A 21,936-nucleotide genomic window follows, 5' to 3' on the forward strand; every position below is an offset into this window, starting at 1 on the left:
TGAGTCAGAACAAGAAGACATTGTCCCCTCTAAACATGAAGCTGAATCTAACATAGAGCCAGTTGCAACTCCTTTGTCATCCAAGGCTAAAGGCAAGAGACCTATTTCTGATTCTACACCATCTTTAAAAATTTCAGGTATAAATTTCAAACCTTATTCTTCAACTTTTTGTTATAATGAAAATGCTTGTGATATGGTTCTCTATGCTGAAAGGAAATTTCTCATTGAGAGAAATTATGTCTTGAGTGACCATCGACCTTATGGTGTGCTAACAATGCTTCAAGATCGAAACTTGACAGGTTCTTTGGTTAAATTTATTGGTTTTGTGGATAGAATAGTCAAGGAATTCTATGCCAATCTTACTAATGAAATTATTGAACCTAAATCTCCTCTGTATTGTAAAGAGTTTGTTAGGGGCCATTGGTTCTCTTTTTCTCCACAAGATATTGCCCATGCTTTGCATCTTACTCTTGATTTGAGGATGATGATGATCCTGGCTCTCTTGACAAGGATGCGGTTATCACTGAATTAGTAGGGAAAAAAATGGTATGGCCATCTAATACAGTCATCTCGGTCACTAATCTCACCTACACTTATGCTGTTCTCCATAAGTTTGCCACAATGAATTGGAAACCAACTTCTCACACCGCAACTATCTCCTTTGATATGGCCTATTTTTTGTACAAAGTGGGGACCGGAATTGGTATAAACTTGGCTATGTTCATCCATGATCAAATCATTGGATTTTGAAAAGGTAATAGGAGAAACTCGAATCTTCCTTTTCCTCAAGTTATTTATAAAGTTTTGAGTATGTAGCAAAAAGATCTCCAGCGTGATCAAGAAGATTTGGTGGCTCCCACTACTGCTGCTTCCTACAAGGCCTCTGCTCCACCTACTGAAGCCATTGATGCTCCATCAACCAAGAAATTCAAGCCCTAATCTCTGAAGTTTGCCTCGGATGACATTCCTCATGCATCCTCCTCTGTTCCCACAGATTCAGAACTTGTTGCTACAGAACTAGATGTTGTTCGAGCCTCTGTTGATTCTTTGGCTGCTCGAGTGATGTCGATTGAAGGACTGCAACGTTCTGTGTTGGATGTTGTTCACACTCTGTCCAAGGATCCAGTCATTTAGTTTTACTTATTTTTATGTCGTTTGTCCTAAGAACGTTGATACTTTCTTTTGTTTTTGTTTTATGGTTCTTTGGCTTCTTTGAAAGACACAAATGGGGAGAGTAGATACTTCCAGAAACCTGCTTTGTTTGTGGTTTTTGTTTAACTCTGGACCTTCTTATTTTGAGGGGGAGTTAAGTCTAGTTTCTTTATATGTTTGTTATAAGTTAATGCATGTTTGTAGGGGGATTTTTTTTCTCTTTACTTGTAACTAACATTTGTGTTGCAGGTTTTTGAATTAATTTTGTCTATCAAATTGCCAAAGGGGGAGATTGTAAAATCCTTTATTGGATTATTTAATAAAATTGACAAAATTAATTATAGAATGCATTTTCGAAATATATTGTGTGGTATTTTCGAAATGGGTAGTTTCTTGTTTTGTTGTTAAATGTTTTCTAATTAGATTATTCTATATATGTTAATAAAATAAATATATAAATTCCTATAAAAGAATATCTTTTCTTGAATTTTGTTTATATGGAAATTATTGGTATTTATTTTAATTTCTTGATTTGATTTTTTTGTCTAGAAACCGTGTACAACTTGCAGAGATAATGTATATATTGTTTCCTTATTATTTAAGAGAACTGGGTTGAAAAACTGTCCAGATTCAATGAATCTGTTTGAACGGATTCACAGTCTGTTTGAACATATTCTGACTTTCCTTTTTGGGGAGATTTTTCATTTACTGGCTGATTGGTTTCTGATTTGTTTTCCACGACCTAAAGGGATTCTAAAGGGTATATAATCATCCTTAGGTCGTTGGTTTTTGATCATCTCTCTTGGTGTATTATTTTCCAAATATTTTCAAGTTTTAGAGAGACTTTTTATTATGTGAAGAACTTGAGTCCGCAAGTTCTTAGTGGTTTATTATAGTGTACTTCTGTATTATTTTCTTTGTGCTAATTGTGCAGGTAGAACACACTTGGACATTGTTCATCAAGCTTCGGGAGAAGTCTTGTTTGTGAGTCACTTTTCGGGAGGAAAAGTGCAAGTGTTATGATTAGAAGGGAGTTCAAGATCTTAGCACTTCAGAAATTTGATTAGGAGTTTAGATTACAATAGTTGCGACAAATTCAAGAGGGAGTCTTTATTTGTATAAGTCAATTTGATTTTGTAATCATTTAGATATTCTTCTAATAAATTTCATTCTCTGGGCGTGGCCCCATGGACTAGTAGCAATCTGCAAAGATTGTTGATACCACGTATAATTTCGTGTGTTCTTTACCTTATGTTCGTTTTTATCTTTTTGTGATAAACTGTTTTAACATATCTGGTTTCTGTTCAAACAGTCTCTATGTCTGTTTAAACATTTCTGTAAGAGTTCAGCAATTAATTATTTAAATTGAATAATTAAGTTGGTAATCATAAAAAACAGAATTTCAAATTATATAATAAAGAAATGCTCCAATTAAAAGAAAGAAACTAACTAATTAATCAAAGACAAATAATTATTTTTGCCTTTCTAATATCAAATATATATGTAATGTTGATCTTAGTACCATGTGTATGAGCTCCAAAAAAAAAATGATCAGAGCTTATTCATTTCAATTGCTCTCAAGTGGAACACAAATACCCTTCAATTGCTTATCCACTTAATCATTCCAGTCAAGCGTATCATTTATAGTCTTTTGCCTCTAAAACTAGAAGGATTGAATATAAAAGGCAAAATAGAAAGACCTAGTAAAATCATAAGAAACGTTATATTACAAAGGATCGAATCAATCTGTATTTAATTATTAACTGCAACTTAATACTAATCATGTTACTCACATTAGTAAAATATTACGTCTTTAATCAGTAATATTACTATACATCAGCATTAGATACTAAGAAAAGAATACACAATCTAGAGATAACAAGAACTATTTACTTATAGAAACTATCTATATAACTCTTAAATGAGTTTTTATCTTTTTATAGTTTTTACGTTTTGGGAAGCTCATGAAATCATTTTCTTGATTGCACAGTAAAAGAGGGGAGGGGGGGGGGGGGGGGGGGGGGTTATAAGAGGCTACAAATACATATACATGAAGATAAATACTACTCTCTCATGAAATAAATTAAAAATCATAACTGAGAAAAAGATAGATTCATTTACCTTTGAAAAGAAACTATAAAATATTAATACAGAAATAATAACCTGAAACAAAAAAGGGGGTTTGAGAAATATATGGAAGGGGAGATTGTTAGTCATTGCTGAGTTTTTAGAGAAATAGAGGACGAGACTGAGAGAAGGGTGGTGTTGGAGAAATGGACGGTCAATGAACGGATCGTTGAAGAGATGGACAGTAAAAGTGTAGAGGGAGGGATTGATGGGTGGCTGTTGTTGGGTTCTCAGTGCATGGAAAAACTAAGGGAAACACCATAATAAGCATGACATGTACCAAAACTAGCTTCTAAAAGATGTCAAATTAGGCGCTCTAGGGCTAAACCTTATAATAACCTTTAACATAAAATCCAGTGTACACCTCCTCTTCTAACTGTAATTTTACTAATAATGAGCATGTACATTCTCCACCCATAAAACGGTTAACTTTTCTCAGAACCCATACACTCTTAATCCTATACATTCTCTACCTAAAGGAACCAAAAAAAAAAAGTGGTGAACATTGATTAGGATAATGGAAAGGAAACCTAGTAAATTTCAACTTAGTACCAAGATGATAATTAGAAAAGTTTTTGGTCACAACAAACCAAGTATTAATGATACAATAAGAAATATTACTGATTATCCCTATTGAAAACAAAACATAGAAATTTCAAGGTAAACCCAAATCAATTAACAGCAAAACCCACATACAAATATCCAAATGAGCATTCAAGCCTCCGAAACGTCATGAGAGCAGCCAAAGCAGCAATATTTGCAGTATCCATAAGGTTTCTATTAACAAATTGTTCAAAATGAAAACTAAATATACACACTCAAATCAAATGAATTACAGAAAAGGAAAAAAAGAATTGGTGCTAGAGGGGACAAAATTTACAACTTACCCTCCATTATCTAGAAAATGGAGGTCAATACCGATGGCCCAAACCAATTTCCCTGGAAGAACACAAAGCGATTCAGTGTCAACAGCCCTGCTTTCTCTGCACAACATTTCAAAATTCCACTTGTTCAAACTACTATGCACACAGTTAATTTTTTCTTTCATTTTACTAATGGCAACGACTACCAAACCTTAGGCCACAGTCTATAATGCGGCCGAGCTCAACAGCAGCCTCGCTGGGGCGGCCAGGCTCGAAGGAAGGGTCAGCCATGGGGGATAACTCGGTGAAGATGGAAAGTGAGCCCTCGTTGGAGCAGTCACGGTAGGGCTGAACCAGCTGGCCCGTGACAAATCCCATGACATGGGTTTGGCCCAGCTGCACCTCCGCCGAGCCATCCTCCTTGCCGAAGGTGATGATGAGATTGCGGTAGTCCAATGGACGACGACCGTCAAGTCGAAGGTTGGAGAGATGAACGTTCTCGATAAATTTCTTCTCATTGACTGTGAGATGCCATTTATTAGCCTCTGTCAGCCCCGTCGACCTCAACCGTTGTTGAACCCTCGTATAGCCTCTCGCCGTCGTAGTTGAAGCCCCCACAGCTGCTGGTGTTTCGAGCAGGAGAGAGAGAGAGAATGAAAGGGATCGGGGAAGAGTGAGAGGGGAGAGTGGCTTGGAAAGGAAAGAGATAGGGTTTTCATTTGAGATGTTTTGTTTTGGGAAACAATAATTCATTTGCCGCTTATTTTTTCCTATTTTTGGCTATTCATTTTAGGTATTTTAGTATGTCACCTTTATTTTTATCTATTATAATACTTTTGCAATATTGTTATACTTATGTGTTGCAAAAAGGGATTTTTGGTGTAGTTGATAGAATTCTCTAAGCCGATGTAATTGGACTGGCTCATTCAAACACCCTCAACCCGGCCAACCCAACCCATGCCCAACCCTACCTCGAAGAGTTGGTTGCGTTAGTACCACCCTTGAGTCCAAATGACCATTGGTGATATCAAAAAACGCTTTTAAAGTGGCAGATATATCTACAAACTCACTGAAGAATAACAACAATTTAACTGGAAAGGATATTCAGGTTTTTGTTTCTCTCAAGGAGCTCGTTCCAACAGTATTAATCTTCGACCTTGGGGTGGCTGGAGCCTGCCAGCGAACATAGTCAAACTTCGTGTGGTGTAACATTTGTTAAGAATTTATGGGTTTACACTTTTTAAATCAATAATGAATAATGGAAATAATTCAATATTAAAAACTCTAGATGCTAATCAAAATTCTAATTCAAAGATGAATGCAAATTTGTTGGTTTTTAATCATGTGATTGACAGTGCATCGGAAGCATGTGATAATATTTCGATGCGTCAATAACAATTATTAAAGCATGAGATCGAATAACTGTAGGAATCATAACTAGACTATGATCTTTCTCATGCAATCTGAATATGAATAAAGTAAAAATACAAATACTTTTTTGTAGATGTAGAACATGTGTGGATCAAATAATGTCTTAGCCTTCTAACCCACCATCTTTCGTACTATGGCTCTTACAAAGAGAAGCAGATAGGTGGATGTCTATGTTATTTTGTATGATACACAATAACACACTTTTGAATCTCAACACATGAGCGAGTGTTCTTCTCACAGTTCAGAGAGAACAAAAATTTTCTATTTTTCTTTCTTGGAAAAATATAATGTGAAATGCATCATATGTATTTTTTTCATGATGTTATGTTCTATTGATATAACAATAGAAATAAGACCTACCCCTAATCTCATTGGGCCTATGTGTAGGTCACAGACCATTTGGAATGTGGTTGGCGCCAACTACTGGGCTTTGGGCCCTGTGGTATTTTATTCCTATAAAATGCTATTTGTTAGGCCTTTATCATATTATTTTATGTAGTATACAACTATACCACAAAATTAAATATGATTAAATTAATTTTTATTGAAAATTAATTTCACAAAATTATTAGTATAATTTTATTTGCCATTAAATATTATTTCCAAAATAATATTAATTTATGAGATTACAAAAATAATACTTTATTATTTTTAATTATTTCCTTTTAATACCAAAATCACATCTCTGTGTTACGAGCTAGTATGGGGACAATATGAATCCGTAGTTCTAAGCTCCAATAATTTAATTAATTTCACTAAGTCTTAGTTCCATTAATTAATTTATTAACTATGAATTATTCCACTTGAAATTTGATAGGTCTAATTTAGGGTAGTTTTAGAGGGGAAATTTAAGTTTTTATGCCTAATGAGGTGTCCTAAATAAAAAAATGCTAGGCCTTCTAATCATTTAAAAAAAATGCCAAATCATTTAACAATACCCAAAATACCCCTCCCATAATTTTTCCCATCCACTTCTTCTTCTCTCTTCCTCAACCCATTCCTCTCAACTCTCTCTCTAGAAAAAAAATCCATGGGTAAGGTAAAATATAAGACAACTCAATGTCATGGCAAGTATTCCTCACTTAGGACACTGAAATACTGTATTTCAAACAGATCTAGGCATGATTTTTTAGTTTTTTTTTTCACATCTAAAACTTTGAAATCTGTAGAAAATCGACGTGGTTCGATGGTGCTCGATGCCAGCTCGATGGGGCCTTCAAAATCAAGATTTTCATGAAAAAATTTGATGTTGCTCGATGGTGGTTTGATGGAGGTTTGATGGTGTTAGATGCGATTCTTGCAAGATACTTAATTTTTCACTCGAGTGTCCGTTTGGGGTGATTTTTTTTATTTTGGGTATTTTTTTCAAGATCTACACGTTTGAGATGTGTATATACACATTTGGGAAATGTAAATATTGAAAAAAATGCAAAATGTAAAACATGCCTCATGTTCAAGATATTTTTTTGTATGTTTTCAAGTTCTAAACTTTGAAAATGTGTATGTGAACATCTAAAATGTGAAGATATAAAAAAAATACCCAAAATAAAAAAAAAATCACCCCAAACTGACACCCAAGTGAAAAATTATGTCTCTTACAAGAATTGCATCGAACCACTGTAGAGTCCAAGAACTTTACTTAGCTAATTGTTTAGTAGAATTATAGTATGTTTAGTGTTATCATTGTTACTTTGGATTTTTGGTTCAGACCGGGAGTTATTTGGACACTCATAGTAGTACTTATAGATTTTCTAAGTTTAACCTATAGTTTAAGAATATTAAGTATAACCTAAGGTTTGATTAATGTGTCTTATTATATTATAAGGTTTAGACATCAACCAATAGGATTTTAAGCACATGTTTTGAATGGTAATTAAGGATTAAGTATTTTTGAGGATTAAATTAAATAAGGGTAAAAGTTTGAATGTATAGGGTCAGTCAGCAGCCTTGAGTACGTTGAGGGCTTAGTCAAGGCTGTTTAATCCATTCAAACTTAGCTAAAAATGTGTAAATTCGTGTTTAAATATTCAGCGTATGCTGATATATCGCAGCTATAGGGGGCGATATATCGCAGCACGTAGATACGGAAAACACGAATCGATGCACGGTCGCCTCGGGAACAAAGGTCCAGGCGATATATCGCCTATAGGGGGCGATATATCGCCTCCACCAGCATGAATTCAAATACATTTGAATTCTTTTCCCTTCAGCCATTCAAACTCCTTCAACAGTCCAACATCTTCTGAACGAGTCTTCAGCCTCTGCTGAACGATTATTCAAATGATTTTCACCTAAAAAGCCATTATTTTTATTCAAGTAAAATCAAGATATTTTCATTCCCAAACTCTATAAATAGGACCTAGTACCCAGCCATTATTCACCATTTGCTCTAAGTTCAGAGGCTACTAGTGTTAAGTGAGTGTGAGAGTGTAAACACTTGGTTTGGGGAAAAACTATAAGCTTAAACATCATAAGCTTATCAAACACTTTGGGAAGTGAGTTCTATAGTATTTCGGTGAAGGTTAGAATTTATCTTGCAATCTTTGAGGTAAACCCAAAACTCTAGTTCTTTTCTGTATTTTTATGTTATTTCCTTTCTCAAAACCTTCTACTCAGTCCCCTAACCTTATTCTTATTTTGGTTAGGGAATCCAAGCTTTTAAGCATATAAGTCGGTAAGTATGTTTTCTATGGTTTAGTCTTTCCATCTCTTTCATTTCATCTCCTTTCTTTAGACTTACTCTTTCTTATGGTTTTAGGAGTGTTCCAACAATCCCAACTCAGTCCATAATCTCGGTAACTTTGGTAAGGAAATAGGCTAGAATCAACATGTTATGTGATTATGTTATCTATATGTTTTATGTTATTAAAAGTGTTATGATATATGTGTATGTTTGTAGGCTTGGGCATATGACCCATATGACTAACAAGACTCCAAATGGGTTATGGGCATATGACCTACTTAGCTAGTAGGACCCCACTAATCCCATGGGCATATGCTTGTTTAGTCTATGGGACCCCAAGTAATAATGGCCATTATAATAAGTGTATGTTATATGTATTATGTTAAGTCTTTATGTTTTCTTATGAAATTATGTATGTGACTTTGTGTTAGATTTTCCTTACTGGGCATTAGGCTCACTCCTTTCTGTTTATGTGCAGGAAAATAAGTTTAGAGGCGGAAAGATTCGTGACGCTTGGAGAATGTGTATCGATGATGAATGGAGTCAAGGGGCCGAGCGTTATTCGATTCGAGGATATAGTCTCCTTTTATGTTTTTATGGTTTTTATGTGTATTTTTCCGCATTATTATGTAATGTCTTTTAATTTAAATCTTGTTTTGTTTTAAAAACAATGGGATCCCATAATCCTTCTTAGTATTCTGTTTCTTTGTAAATAACTCTTATTTTTCAAGTTACTCAATAAATTATGGTATTTTTGTAAAAATGTAAGTTTTATGTATAGTTTCGATAATGGTCCAATTAGTCTAGATTAGTGGGTCATTACAGTTGGTATCAGAGCAAACGGTTCCTTCGCATGAAGTTCTCCTCGATACACATGCTCAAAGCTCCGAATCGGACCGCCAAGTAAGTGTTTAAGTTACAAGTTACAAGTTACTTTGTCTATGTGTATAGCTAACAACTTTAGTGTTTGTGTTTCAGTTAAGAATGAACGGAGCCTTAACCTACCAAGATATCCGAGCCATTAAGGCCTTAAAAAGAATAAGGGAGCCAAGAAACACCGTAGGAGCCCTAGAAAGGATTACTCGAAGGTTGCTTTTGTTTCACCAAGCAATAGGTGGCCTTCAAGAGGCTAAACAAATAATGCTAAGATCAACAGAACAATATGTATTAGTGATTAGGTTGTTTAAAGATTTCCATCCTGTAATAGCAGCCTTAGAAGAAATATGGGAAGAAATGAATGATGAGGATGAGTCACCATTAGCAATGAGATACTATTTCCTCTTAGTTAGGTTCACTGCAAAATTTGAATTTCAATTCACCAAGGATCAAAAGAATAGGATTCTCACAAACCTTCCTAGAGGGCATTTTGATGCTCATGATAATGATGACTATGAGGCTATAGATGATGATATGTTAGATGACGGATCGGATGTAGAAGATCCCGATTTTTAGATTAGTAGTTTTTATTTGTTTTATTTACTTTTATGTTATGATTGTAATAAGTGAAATTGTTTTCCAAATGAATAAACATGCTATTTGAATATCATGTGTGAGTTTGAATTTTTTTTTTCACAATCATAATAAATACTAAATAAAATGAATAATGACTGAGTTCGGTGAGGGTGGATACAAATCAATGAACCTGGTTTCCTTATTGAGAGTTAGGGGGCCTTAGTAGTGGGAACGATTTTACTGATCCCAGCCCTCCCTCAATATGGTTAACTTTGGAACAAAGATAAGTTTCGAGCCTGAGAATTAAGTCATATAGGATGATTAGAAACACACTTAGAAAATAAAGATGACTTGTTTTTCTAAGTATAGAAACCCACTCTAATAATAAATAAAGACCTATATAATTTTTCATAAAAAGTCATAATAAATAGGTTCGAGATATGTTTGTTTTAGAATAAGTTTTTGCCTTAGAGCCTATTAGGAAAAGTTCTAACATGTTTCTTTTAACTGTTAGAACTCTGCTACGATGTCTCTCCGAAGATCTGCTTGCACCAACGGGAACGCTTCCAACGATGTTCCAGCGACCAATGCGGTCCCTACCGTTCGCCGAAGGAGAGTGCGTGTTACTGCTCGCCGCAACGCGCCGGCACAGCCAGCTGACAACACTGCAGAGATTGCCAGACTGCGACAACAAGTTGAGGAACTTCTGCAGCAACAACGCCAGCAGGCTCAATCTCAGCCTCAGCCTCCGCCACAGCCGCAGCCACAGCCAATGGCCCCAGCACCCCAACAAGTTGGTCCGTATGGGGGATGGCCTATGACGAACTACGCTCCTTATCCTGTTCAGCACATGGAGCCAGTGTACGAAAGGTTCCGCAAGCAGCATGCTCCGAACTTCGAAGGGACTACGGACCCCTTTGAAGCAAAAGAATGGCTAAGGAATGTGGAGCCGATCCTAGCCCACATGAACCTCAATAATGCTGACCGCATATCCTGCGTCTCATCTTTACTCAAGAAAGATGCCAGGATATGGTGGGATTTGGTCCAGCAATCCCACGATGCTGCCACCATGACGTGGACCCGATTTGTGGAGCTCTTCCACAAGAAGTACTACAATTCAGCGGTACTTGTTACGAGAGTTGAGGAGTTCACCAATCTGAAGCAAGGGAATTTAACAGTGGCGGAATATGCTCGTCAGTTTGATCGCTTAGCCAAGTTCGCGGCAGAGTTAGTTCCGACCGACTATCTAAGGGTGAACAAGTTTGTTAGAGGACTTCGCCCGAAGATCGAGATGGGGGTTAAACTAGCGAACCCGGGAAACACTTCATAAGCCGACGTTCTTGAGACGGAAATTGAAGTAGAAAGGTTGCAAGCCAACGTGAGCAAAGAAGAAGCCAGCAAGCCGGAACCTAGGCAGCAGAGCCAACCTCAGGCCAGTCGGAACAACAATCAGTCCAGCAACAGTCAGTCCAACAACAACGGTAACGGACAGAAGAGAAGGCATCCTGACAACAAGCAAGCCGACAACAATAAAAGGGCACAACCAAGTAATGGGGGAAATAGGTCGGGCTACGTGGAATACCCGCCATGTGCCAAATGTCAGAAGAAGCACCCCGGAGAATGCCGTGCCAACACCAAGGAGTGTTTCAACTGTGGTCAAGAAGGGCATCGTAAAAGAGACTTTCCTCAGCAAAAGCCGGAAGGAAAGAAGGACGAAAAGATGGTTCCTGCTCGGGTTTTTGCTTTAACCCAAGGAGAGGCGGATGCTAGCAACAAGGTGGTCACAGGTCAGGTTTCAATCCTCAATAAATTATGTCATGTATTATTTGATTCAGGAGCCACCCATTCGTATATTTCGTTAGGAATGATAGATAAACTAGACAAACCTAGTGAAAGATTTAGAACTAGGTTTGCAACCGTTCGGGCAAAGTAGTTCTATCATCACGAATTGTACGAGGCGTACCAATCAAGATTGAGGACAAGGAACTAGAAGGAGACCTGATAGAGCTGGTGATCAAAGACTTCGACGTCATACTAGGCATGGATTGGCTAGCACGGCATGGCGCAACGATCGACTGCAGACGCAAGAAGGTGATGTTCGAGACTCCTGACGGCCAGAAACTGTGCTTCATGGGACAAGCTTCAGGACTACGCACACCGTTAGTGTCATCTCTCAAAGCTCAGAGAATGATGGAGAAAGGATGCCAAGCATTCTTAGCCAACATCACGAATGTGGAGAAGGAGACATCACTCAAAGTTGGAGATGTTCGAGTTATACAAGAATTTCCAGAAGTTTTCCCCGATGACTTGCCAGGATTGCCGCCAACTAGAGAAATAGACTTCACGATAGAATTAGTACCCGGCACCGAGCCTATCTCTAAGGCACCATACCGGATGGCACCTACGGAACTCAAGGAGTTAAAGACACAGCTACAAGAACTCCTAGACTTGGGTTTCATTAGGCCAAGCCATTCACCATGGGGAGCTCCGGTACTATTCGTGAAGAAGAAGGACGGAAGTATGCGCATGTGCATAGACTACCGAGAGCTGAATAAAGTAACAATTAAGAACAAATACTCGCTACCTCGGATTGATGATTTGTTTGATCAACTCCGAGGCGCAACTGTATTTTCTAAGATCGATCTACGGTCCGGGTATCATCAGCTCAAGGTAAAGGGAGGAGATATCCCTAAGACAGCCTTTAGGACTCGTTATGGACATTACGAGTTCTTGGTAATGTCTTTTGGTCTTACTAATGCGCCAGCCGCGTTTATGGACTTAATGAATAGGGTCTTCAAGGACTACTTGGATAAATTCATCGTTGTGTTCATCGACGACATTTTAATTTACTCCAAGGATGAAGTGGAGCACGAGGAACACTTGAGGATAATTTTGACGCGATTGAAGGAGCACCAACTCTACGCGAAGTTCAAGAAATGCGAGTTTTGGCTCTCACAAGTGGCATTCCTCGGGCACATCATATCGAAAGACGGAGTTGCAGTAGATCCATCGAAGGTAGAGGCCGTGAAAGATTGGCCTAGACCAAAGAACGCGTCGGAAGTAAGAAGCTTCTTAGGGCTAGCAGGTTACTATAGAAAGTTTGTAGAGGGCTTTTCTAAGATAGCCACTCCACTCACCAACCTGACCCGGAAGCAACAAAAGTTTAACTGGAATGATAAGTGTGAGGAAAGCTTCCAGTTGCTTAAGGATAAGCTTTGCTCAACACCAGTACTTAGTGTCCCAACACCCAACGACAAGTTCGTTGTCTACTGTGATGCATCAAAGTTAGGATTGGGATGCGTACTGATGCAGAATGACAAGGTGATAGCCTACGCCTCACGTCAGTTAAAGGAGTATGAACAACGCTATCCAACTCACGATATGGAGTTGGCAGCGGTGGTCTTTGCGTTAAAAATCTGGCGCCATTATCTTTACGGAGAACGATGCGAGATTTATACGGACCACAAAAGTTTAAAATACTTCTTTACTCAGAAGGAGCTTAACATGAGGCAGCGCAGGTGGTTAGAGTTAGTAAAGGATTACGACTGCAAAATCCTATACCACCCGGGGAAGGCAAATGTAGTTGCCGATGCACTTAGCCGAAAAAGTTATGGGAACTTAGCAGCCTTATCCGGAATAGAAAAGCCACTGCAACAGGAGCTTATCAGTGCCGGAATAGAAGTGGTTGTAGGCAAGCTGGCTAACTTGTCTATCCAATCGAATCTGCTAGAAGACATACGGAATGGTCAGAGACATGATGATTCGCTAGCAACGCACATGGATGCAGTCAGAGAAGGCAAGACTACAGATTTCTCAATATCCAGTCAAGGTTTATTGAGATATAAGGATCGGGTATGCGTGCCAGACGATCAGAGTATTAAGAAGACGATCCTAGAAGAAGCGCACAACACCCCATACTCAGTTCATCCAGGGTCTACCAAGATGACTCATGACATCAAGGCAGTCTATTGGTGGCCAGGGATGAAGAAGGACATAGCGGAGTATGTATCTAAGTGTCTGGTATGCCAGCAAGTGAAGGCGGAGCATCAGCGGCCTGCTGGATTATTGCAACCGCTTAGCATACCGGAATGGAAGTGGGATGATATAGCCATGGACTTCGTGACGGGTCTGCCAAAGACGAATAAGCAGCATGATTCTGCTTGGATAGTCATAGATAGACTAACCAAGTCGGCTCATTTTCTGCCTGTTAAGACTTCTTATACGGCAGACCAATATGCAGACATTTACATCCAAGAGATTGTACGATTGCATGGAATCCCCAAGACGATAGTATCAGATAGAGGATCAGTGTTTACGTCAAGATTTTGGAGAAGCTTACAGCAAGCCATGGGTACTAAGTTAAGTCTTAGTACAGCTTTCCATCCTCAGACAGATGGGCAGTCCGAGCGTACGATTCAGATTTTAGAAGATATGCTACGTGCTTGTGTACTCGACTTCGGAGGATCGTGGAACAAGTACTTACCGCTGATCGAGTTCTCGTACAACAACAGCTACCAGTCGACGATCGAGATGGCACCTTATGAGTTGCTATATGGAAGAAGGTGCCGATCACCGTTGCACTGGGACGAGGTAGGAGAAAGGCAGCTTCTAGGGCCCGAAGCTGTTAGGCAAGCTCAAGAAGCAGTAACGCTTATTAGACAGCGTATGCTTGCTGCTCAAAGCCGACAGAAAAGCTATGCAGATACCAAGAGACGCGATGTGGAGTTCCAAGTTGGAGATCAAGTCTTCCTGAAGATATCTCCTATGAAGGGTGTCAAGCGGTTCGGGAAGAAAGGCAAGCTCAGTCCCCGATTCTTAGGTCCTTTTGAGATATTGGACAAAGTGGGACCAGTTGCGTATAGACTAGCCCTACCGCCAGCACTAGCCGATAGTCACAACGTCTTCCACAACTCGATGTTACACAAGTATGTGTTAGACCCATCTCACGTCCTCAAGTACGACACCATAGCGCTCCAGAAGGACTTAAGTTACGAGGAACGACCGGTTAGCATCCTAGATAGGGGGATGAAGCAGTTACGGTCCAAGAGCTTTCCTATAGTTAAAGTCCTATGGAGCAATAGTTCTGAACGCGAGGCAACGTGGGAGTTGGAAGAGGACATGCAGAGCCGGTATCCGGAATTATTTGGTAAGTAAATTTCGAGGACGAAATTCTTTTTAGTAGGGGAGAATTGTAGAGTCCAAGAACTTTACTTAGCTAATTGTTTAGTAGTATTATAGTATGTTTAGTGTTATCATTGTTACTTTGGATTTTTGGTTCAGACCGGGAGTTATTTGGACACTCATAGTAGTACTTATAGATTTTCTAAGTTTAACCTATAGTTTAAGAATATTAAGTATAACCTAAGGTTTGATTAATGTGTCTGATATTAAGGATTATATTATTATATTATAAGGTTTAGACATCAACCAATAGGATTTTAAGCACATGTTTTGAATGGTAATTAAGGATTAAGTATTTTTGAGGATTAAATTAAATAAGGGTAAAAGTTTGAATGTATAGGGTCAGTCAGCAGCCTTGAGTACGTTGAGGGCTTAGTCAAGGCTGTTTAATCCATTCAAACTTAGCTAAAAATGTGTAAATTCGTGTTTCAATATTCAGCGTATGCCGATATATCGCATCTATAGGGGGCGATATATCGCAGCACGTAGATACGGAAAACACGAATCGATGCACGGTCGCCTCGGGAACAAAGGTCCAGGCGATATATCGCCTATAGGGGGCGAAATATCGCCTCCACCAGCATGAATTCAAATACATTTGAATTCTTTTCCCTTCAGCCATTCAAACTCCTTCAACAGTCCAGCATCTTCTGAACGAGTCTTCAGCCTCTGCTGAACGATTATTCAAATGATTTTCACCTAAAAAGCCATTATTTTTATTCAAGTAAAATCAAGATATTTTCATTCCCAAACTCTATAAATAGGACCTAGTACCCAGCCATTATTCACCATTTGCTCTAAGTTCAGAGGCTGCTAGTGTTAAGTGAGTGTGAGAGTGTAAACACTTGGTTTGGGGAAAAACTATAAGCTTAAACATCATAAGCTTATCAAACACTTTGGGAAGTGAGTTCTATAGTATTTCGGTGAAGGTTAGAATTTATCTTGCAATCTTTGAGGTAAACCCAAAACTCTAGTTCTTTTCTGTATTTTTATGTTATTTCCTTTCTCAAAACCTTCTACTCAGTCCCCTAACCTTATTCTTATTTTGGTTAGGGAATCCAAGCTTTTAAGCATATAAGTCGGTAAGTATGTTTTCTATGGTTTAGTCTTTCCATCTCTTTCATTTCATCTCCTTTCTTTAGACTTACTCTTTCTTATGGTTTTAGGAGTGTTCCAACAATCCCAACTCAGTCCATAATCTCGGTAACTTTGGTAAGGAAATAGGCTAGAATCAACATGTTATGTGATTATGTTATCTATATGTTTTATGTTATTAAAAGTGTTATGATATATGTGTATGTTTGTAGGCTTGGGCATATGACCCATATGACTAACAAGACCCCAAATGGGTTATGGGCATATGACCTACTTAGCTAGTAGGACCCCACTAATCCCATGGGCATATGCTTGTTTAGTCTATGGGACCCCAAGTAATAATGGCCATTATAATAAGTGTATGTTATATGTATTATGTTAAGTCTTTATGTTTTCTTATGAAATTATGTATGTGACTTTGTGTTAGATTTTCCTTACTGGGCATTAGGCTCACTCCTTTCTGTTTATGTGCAGGAAAATAAGTTTAGAGGCGGAAAGATTCGTGACGCTTGGAGAATGTGTATCGATGATGAATGGAGTCAAGGGGCCGAGCGTTATTCGATTCGAGGATATAGTCTCCTTTTATGTTTTTATGGTTTTTATGTGTATTTTTCCGCATTATTATGTAATGTCTTTTAATTTAAATCTTGTTTTGTTTTAAAAACAATGGGATCCCATAATCCTTCTTAGTATTCTGTTTCTTTGTAAATAACTCTTATTTTTCAAGTTACTCAATAAATTATGGTATTTTTGTAAAAATGTAAGTTTTATGTATAGTTTCGATAATGGTCCAATTAGTCTAGATTAGTGGGTCATTACAACCACCATCGAGCAACATCAATTTTTTCATGAAAATCTTGATTTTGAAGGCCTCATCGAGCAACAATCGAGCAAAATCAATTTTCTACAGATTTCAGAGTTTCAGATTTAAAAGATAACTCAAAAATCATGTCCAACTCGATGGTTGCTTGATGATGTTTGATGCCAACTTGATGGGGCCTTCAAAATCAAGATTTTCAAGAAAAAATCGACGTTGCTCAATGGTTGTTCGATGGTGGTTCGATGCAATTCTTGTAAGATACATAATTTTTCACTCAGGTGTCCGTTTGTGTGATTTTTTTTTATTTTGGGTATTTTTTGAGATCTACACATTTTAGATGTTCACATACACATTTTCAAAGTTTAGAACTTGAAAAAAATACCAAAACATATCTTGGACATGAGGTATGTTTTGCATTTTGCATTTTTTTTTTCAAGATTTACATTTTCCAAATGTGTATGTACACATCTCAAACGTGTAGATCTTGAAAAAATACCAAAAATAAAAAAAATCACCCTAAACTGACACCCGATTGAAAAATTATGTATCTTGCAAGAATCGCATCGAACCACCATCGATTTTTTCATGCAAAAATCTTGATTTTAAAGGCCCCCTCGAGCTAACATCGAGCACCATCGAACCACGTCAATTTTCTGCAGATTTTAAAGTTTCAAATCAGAAAAAAAAAAAATCCAAAAATCATGCCCAGATCTGTTCGAAATGTAGTATTTTAGTGTCCTAAGTGAGGAATACTTGCCGTTACATTGAGTTCTCTTATATTTTACCTTACCCATGGATTTTTTTCTAGAGAGAATTGAGAGGAATGGGTTGAGAGAGAGAGAGAGAGAGAGAGGGAAGAGATAAGAGAAAGTGGATGAGAAAAATTATGAGAGGGGTATTTTGGGTATTGTCAAAAGAATTAACATTTTTTTGAAATGATTTAAATGCCTAGTATTTTTTTTGACTTAGAACCCCTCATTAAGCGTAAAAACTAAAATTTCCCTTTTAGAGTGTGTTTTAGTCTTAGTTTCTAGTCAAATTTTGGGTTTTTGCTGTATTATGTGTGTATTTTCTTTGTTTTCATGTTTTTGCTATGAATTTGTGAATGGAGAGGAAAGTAGCGGATTTAGTGATGAAATTTGGCATTTTGGGAGATTTTGGCCATTTTGTGTGAGTTTGGGAGAGCCGGGAACGTTCGGGATGACTTTGGTGCTAAACGAAGGTTGAAAAAGTGTGAAATCAAGAAATCTGAAACAAGGGACGCGACTTGGCCTATCGAGTTGCAGCTGTGAAAGGATAGAGGCATTAAGGACAAAAGAGTCAAGGAGTCACGACTTGGACCATCAAGTCGCGACGCGCATGGAGGTAAAGGAAAATCAGCAAAGAGGGACAAAAATAGGTTGGTCGCGACTTGGTCTATCAAGTCGTGATGCCTAAACTTCCATAGAAGGAATGCATTGCATGAAAATACACGAGTCGCAACTCAAGAATGAGCAAGTCGCGACCCGCCTCACCAAAAAGAGAAAACATGTTTGTTTAAGTATGAATTTCAGGTCATTTGTGAAGAGATTCTTGGATGACGAGATTAGCAGCTGTTTAACTCTAGTACTCTATTTTTCTTCAATTTTTATCTCAGTTTTTAGTAGTTTAGTTATATGTTTCTGAACATCTATTTTATTGTTTTTGTCATGCCTATAATGAACTAAACATCTTTTCTAGGGTTTATTGTAGTCACTTGGATATTTGTTAATATTCTACGAAGTTCATATAATTTCTTCTTCTTCTATCCTCTCTCTATATGATTTGTGCTTAATGGGTGTGGATAATTGATCACTATTTACATGATTCATGATTTTGGATCGAGATCCGAGAGGGGAGAGTTGAATATTCTATAATCATATATGTAGATGTGATTCCCTACAATTGATTAAATGGGCACCAGCAACCAGTCCAGAACAAAGAGAGAGACAAGAGTTCAATTAGGAGCACCGGTAGGGTGTCAGCCAAAGGGATTTTGATGCTCAAGTTAGTCAGATCTTCACGAAAGATAAGAAAAAAAACAAAATGATAACGTAAGTAATAGTGAATAAGTGAGTAGAATGATAATCGGGTGACGACGGAGCTTGACAGCCCGGTCAGGTTGGTCTGACTGGTTCGTGGTCAGGCGACGGCAGTGATTGACAGTCTGGTCAGGTCAGTCTAACTGATTCGACTTGCTAGACAGGATCAACTCGAGATAATATTCCCAATCAAAGAGAGTGTTTAGAGTAATGGTTATGAGATGGATCGCTCTTGGCCCCTGAGGGTCCTCCTTATAGTCGTTTTCCTTATCGTTGTTGTTCCGCCTACCTGATCCGTCTGACTCGCTATAAGTCATTCTCCTCCAACTTTCCTGGGAAGAGTTGCGTATACCTTGACTATTTCAAGGTCTCTGGTTGACTGAATGTATTCAGATTCACGTTCAGGTATCCATTGGCCAATCAGGTGGTTCATTCGGCATATGTGAGTCCATTTACGTTGGGTTGGGCCTTACTAGCTAGTCTGGTTGGCTTGTTGTAACTCCCTACTACCTTAGAACCGTTACTATGTGAGTTATAAATGTGCCATAAGCTCGCTAATCAATGTTTTAGGTTAAAAGTGTGATTATACTGTAATAAGCTCGTTTAATGACATTAATTATAAAAATTTGGACATTCATTGAAATCACAAAAAGCAATATAGTTGGGATCCCAAAATACTGTTAAGAAAATATATTACAATTAAAATATAATTATGGTCGACCTAAGCGACAAAGCAGTTCATTACAGTAATCTCCCCAAAATAACCCTGGTCGTGGTAGCCATGGAGGTCGAACATGTACCCGTCGCTCCACGCTCTTTGTACTCATGGTTGGTCAATCTTCCCTTTGCCCTTACCTGTACCATAGAGCACCCGTGAGCCGAAGCCTAGCAAGAAAACTCAACATATAACATATAACATAACCATCCATACTATACAATAAAACAACAAACGAGCTAAACACATAGCGGCCTACGCCGTCCCAGGTGCTTTACAAGGCCCTAGGTTCGCGGTCTTCATTGAGCGGGTGGATTTAGCACCCTAGGAGGGTCTCGCCCTAGCGGCCTACACTCAGCGTGCTTAACACGGATCCCGACCCCTTGTCGTACCCGACTTCATGTCGTTCCTGGCCCTCGCTGTTCATTCACAATCATATATATATCATTCACAGATATTTGCACATATATTAAACATAAACAATAAGGTCGCGCCCTGAAACACAAACAATAGGGTTGTGCCCTGCTCTACGGGTACAATAGTTTTCTTACCTGTGTCTCGAGTTGATAAGTCAATGAGATCCCAAGCACAATCCCCTAATCCGAGCCTCATTGAAAACCTAGTCACAATGCATTCATAATAACCATCCATCAAGTCTTAAACCAATAAATAACTTCAGAATATTAATCTAGCCTCCGGGACCTTGGATTCTACTAAACCAGGTAGTAGAATCCTTCCTGTAATGCCCCGAAATCCCTAATGCAGTTTAATGGCTGGATTAGTAGGTCGGGAGGGCCATAACTGTTTAATTATCCCATTAAATGAATATGTGCATGTTTATGTGAATTATATTATAATATGATGTTATATGCATGCATGTGGGTCCACATTTGAATATTATGATGTTTTGATAATTTGGCCCATTGAGGGCATATTTGTGTGTTTGGGTGCATAATGTGATTTGTTAATGAGATCCCATTATTATGGAGATATATTCGAGCTATTTGGCATGAGACGGTCTTATATTATGGATTAGCAGTTTTGTCATAACGGGGTCAATTATTGGGTAATAAGAATGTTTATTTGATGATAAATTGGGAGTATTTGAGATCAGGAGGAAATTATGGAAGTTTTGACTATAATACTCCCGGGAGTGTTTTTGGGACCCCGAGCACTAGGTTTTATTTGAGGTTACTTAAGCTTGAAGTAGCTTGTCAGATAGAACGTACGTGGATCGAGGCTTAGTGATCCTAGGAAAGATTAGAAGCCTCTTGACCGAAGGATTTGACGAGAAATAACCCAATCAAAGGTAATCTAAGTTTAAGTTTTGAGTTTTTAGAGTTTCTAAACTTAGAATTGGCTTTTGTGAATCATTGAGCTTTTGGTTCGTTTGAGCCTTGGGATTTGATGGTTTTGGATCATTGGGAAGCTTGGGAACTTTGATTTGATGATTTGGAAGTGTTTAGGCATGTTTTTGGGAGGTTTGGGATGTTGAAAAACGTGTTTTAGGGTGGTTCTGAGTTGGGGGCCGCGACCCTGTTCTTGGGCGTCACGGCCCTAGCTCGAAGAAGAAGGTGGTGCTGAAAAGGCCTAAGGGTCGCGGCGCTTGGGGAAGGGCTACGGTGCTTGCTTGAGGCGAGTTGCCTATATTTTTGGGAAGGGCTGCGGCGCTTGAAGGCCATCTTGGCCAAAAGTGTGTTTTTGACTTAGGGATTCAAACCTTAGGCCTCGGGATCGATCTTACTACCCGGTTTAGTGGGATTCGATGTCCCGGATGCTAGGTTTTGGTTCGGGAATATTTTATTATTCATTTTATTGATGGTGTCCCATATTTGGTTATGACTAGGTGACCGTTAAAGGACTAAAACTCAGATTGTTCTCAAGGGTCGTTCTTGTATTCATTCTAGCTCGAATCTGAGGTAAGAAAATTGCACCTTGTGTATATATGACATGCGTGATTGTTATTGAGGCATGTTGATTGATAAATGTGGACATGGATTGCATATTAAGTACTAGTGAATGTTGTTTACTTGTATATGGCACTGACTAGTCAGGGACACTAACCTAAGAGTCAGAAACGGCATAAGCGTCCTGAACGCAGGGCCGAATGAAGATTAGATCTAATCGATATCAGTGTTGAATGGCTCTAAGGCATTAATGCTGGACCGAACCTAAGGTCGATGAAACGTATAAGCGCTTGGCTAGTCTAAGACTAGTTACTCAGAGCCAGGACTTAAGGCCCAGGTGACTGTTTGTCACATGGCTAGGGAACGATGTTCCAGGGTTATGACTCTATGGTCATGAGGAAGGTTATGTTGATGACTAGTCACCATGCACCTGTCCTGTCTAAGCTAGTG

The 21,936-nt window shown here is 38.4% G+C and overlaps 1 protein-coding gene across 1 annotated transcript; it reads right to left on the bottom strand.

Annotated features, from left to right (window-relative positions):
• Window positions 1–3,950: 3,950 nt before the first annotated feature.
• LOC133823874 (exosome complex component RRP45B-like) lies at window positions 3,951–4,895 on the bottom strand. Its single transcript, XM_062256727.1, has 3 exons — window positions 4,354–4,895; window positions 4,167–4,262; window positions 3,951–4,056 (listed from the first exon to the last, which is right to left on the bottom strand). Exons 1-3 carry the CDS (start codon window positions 4,893–4,895, stop codon window positions 3,951–3,953), a joined length of 744 nt encoding a protein of 247 aa, XP_062112711.1.
• Between the last annotated feature and the right edge of the window lie 17,041 nt (window positions 4,896–21,936).

The sequence above is a fragment of the Humulus lupulus genome, chromosome 3, assembly GCF_963169125.1.
Source record: "Humulus lupulus chromosome 3, drHumLupu1.1, whole genome shotgun sequence".
NCBI lineage: Eukaryota > Viridiplantae > Streptophyta > Magnoliopsida > Rosales > Cannabaceae > Humulus > Humulus lupulus.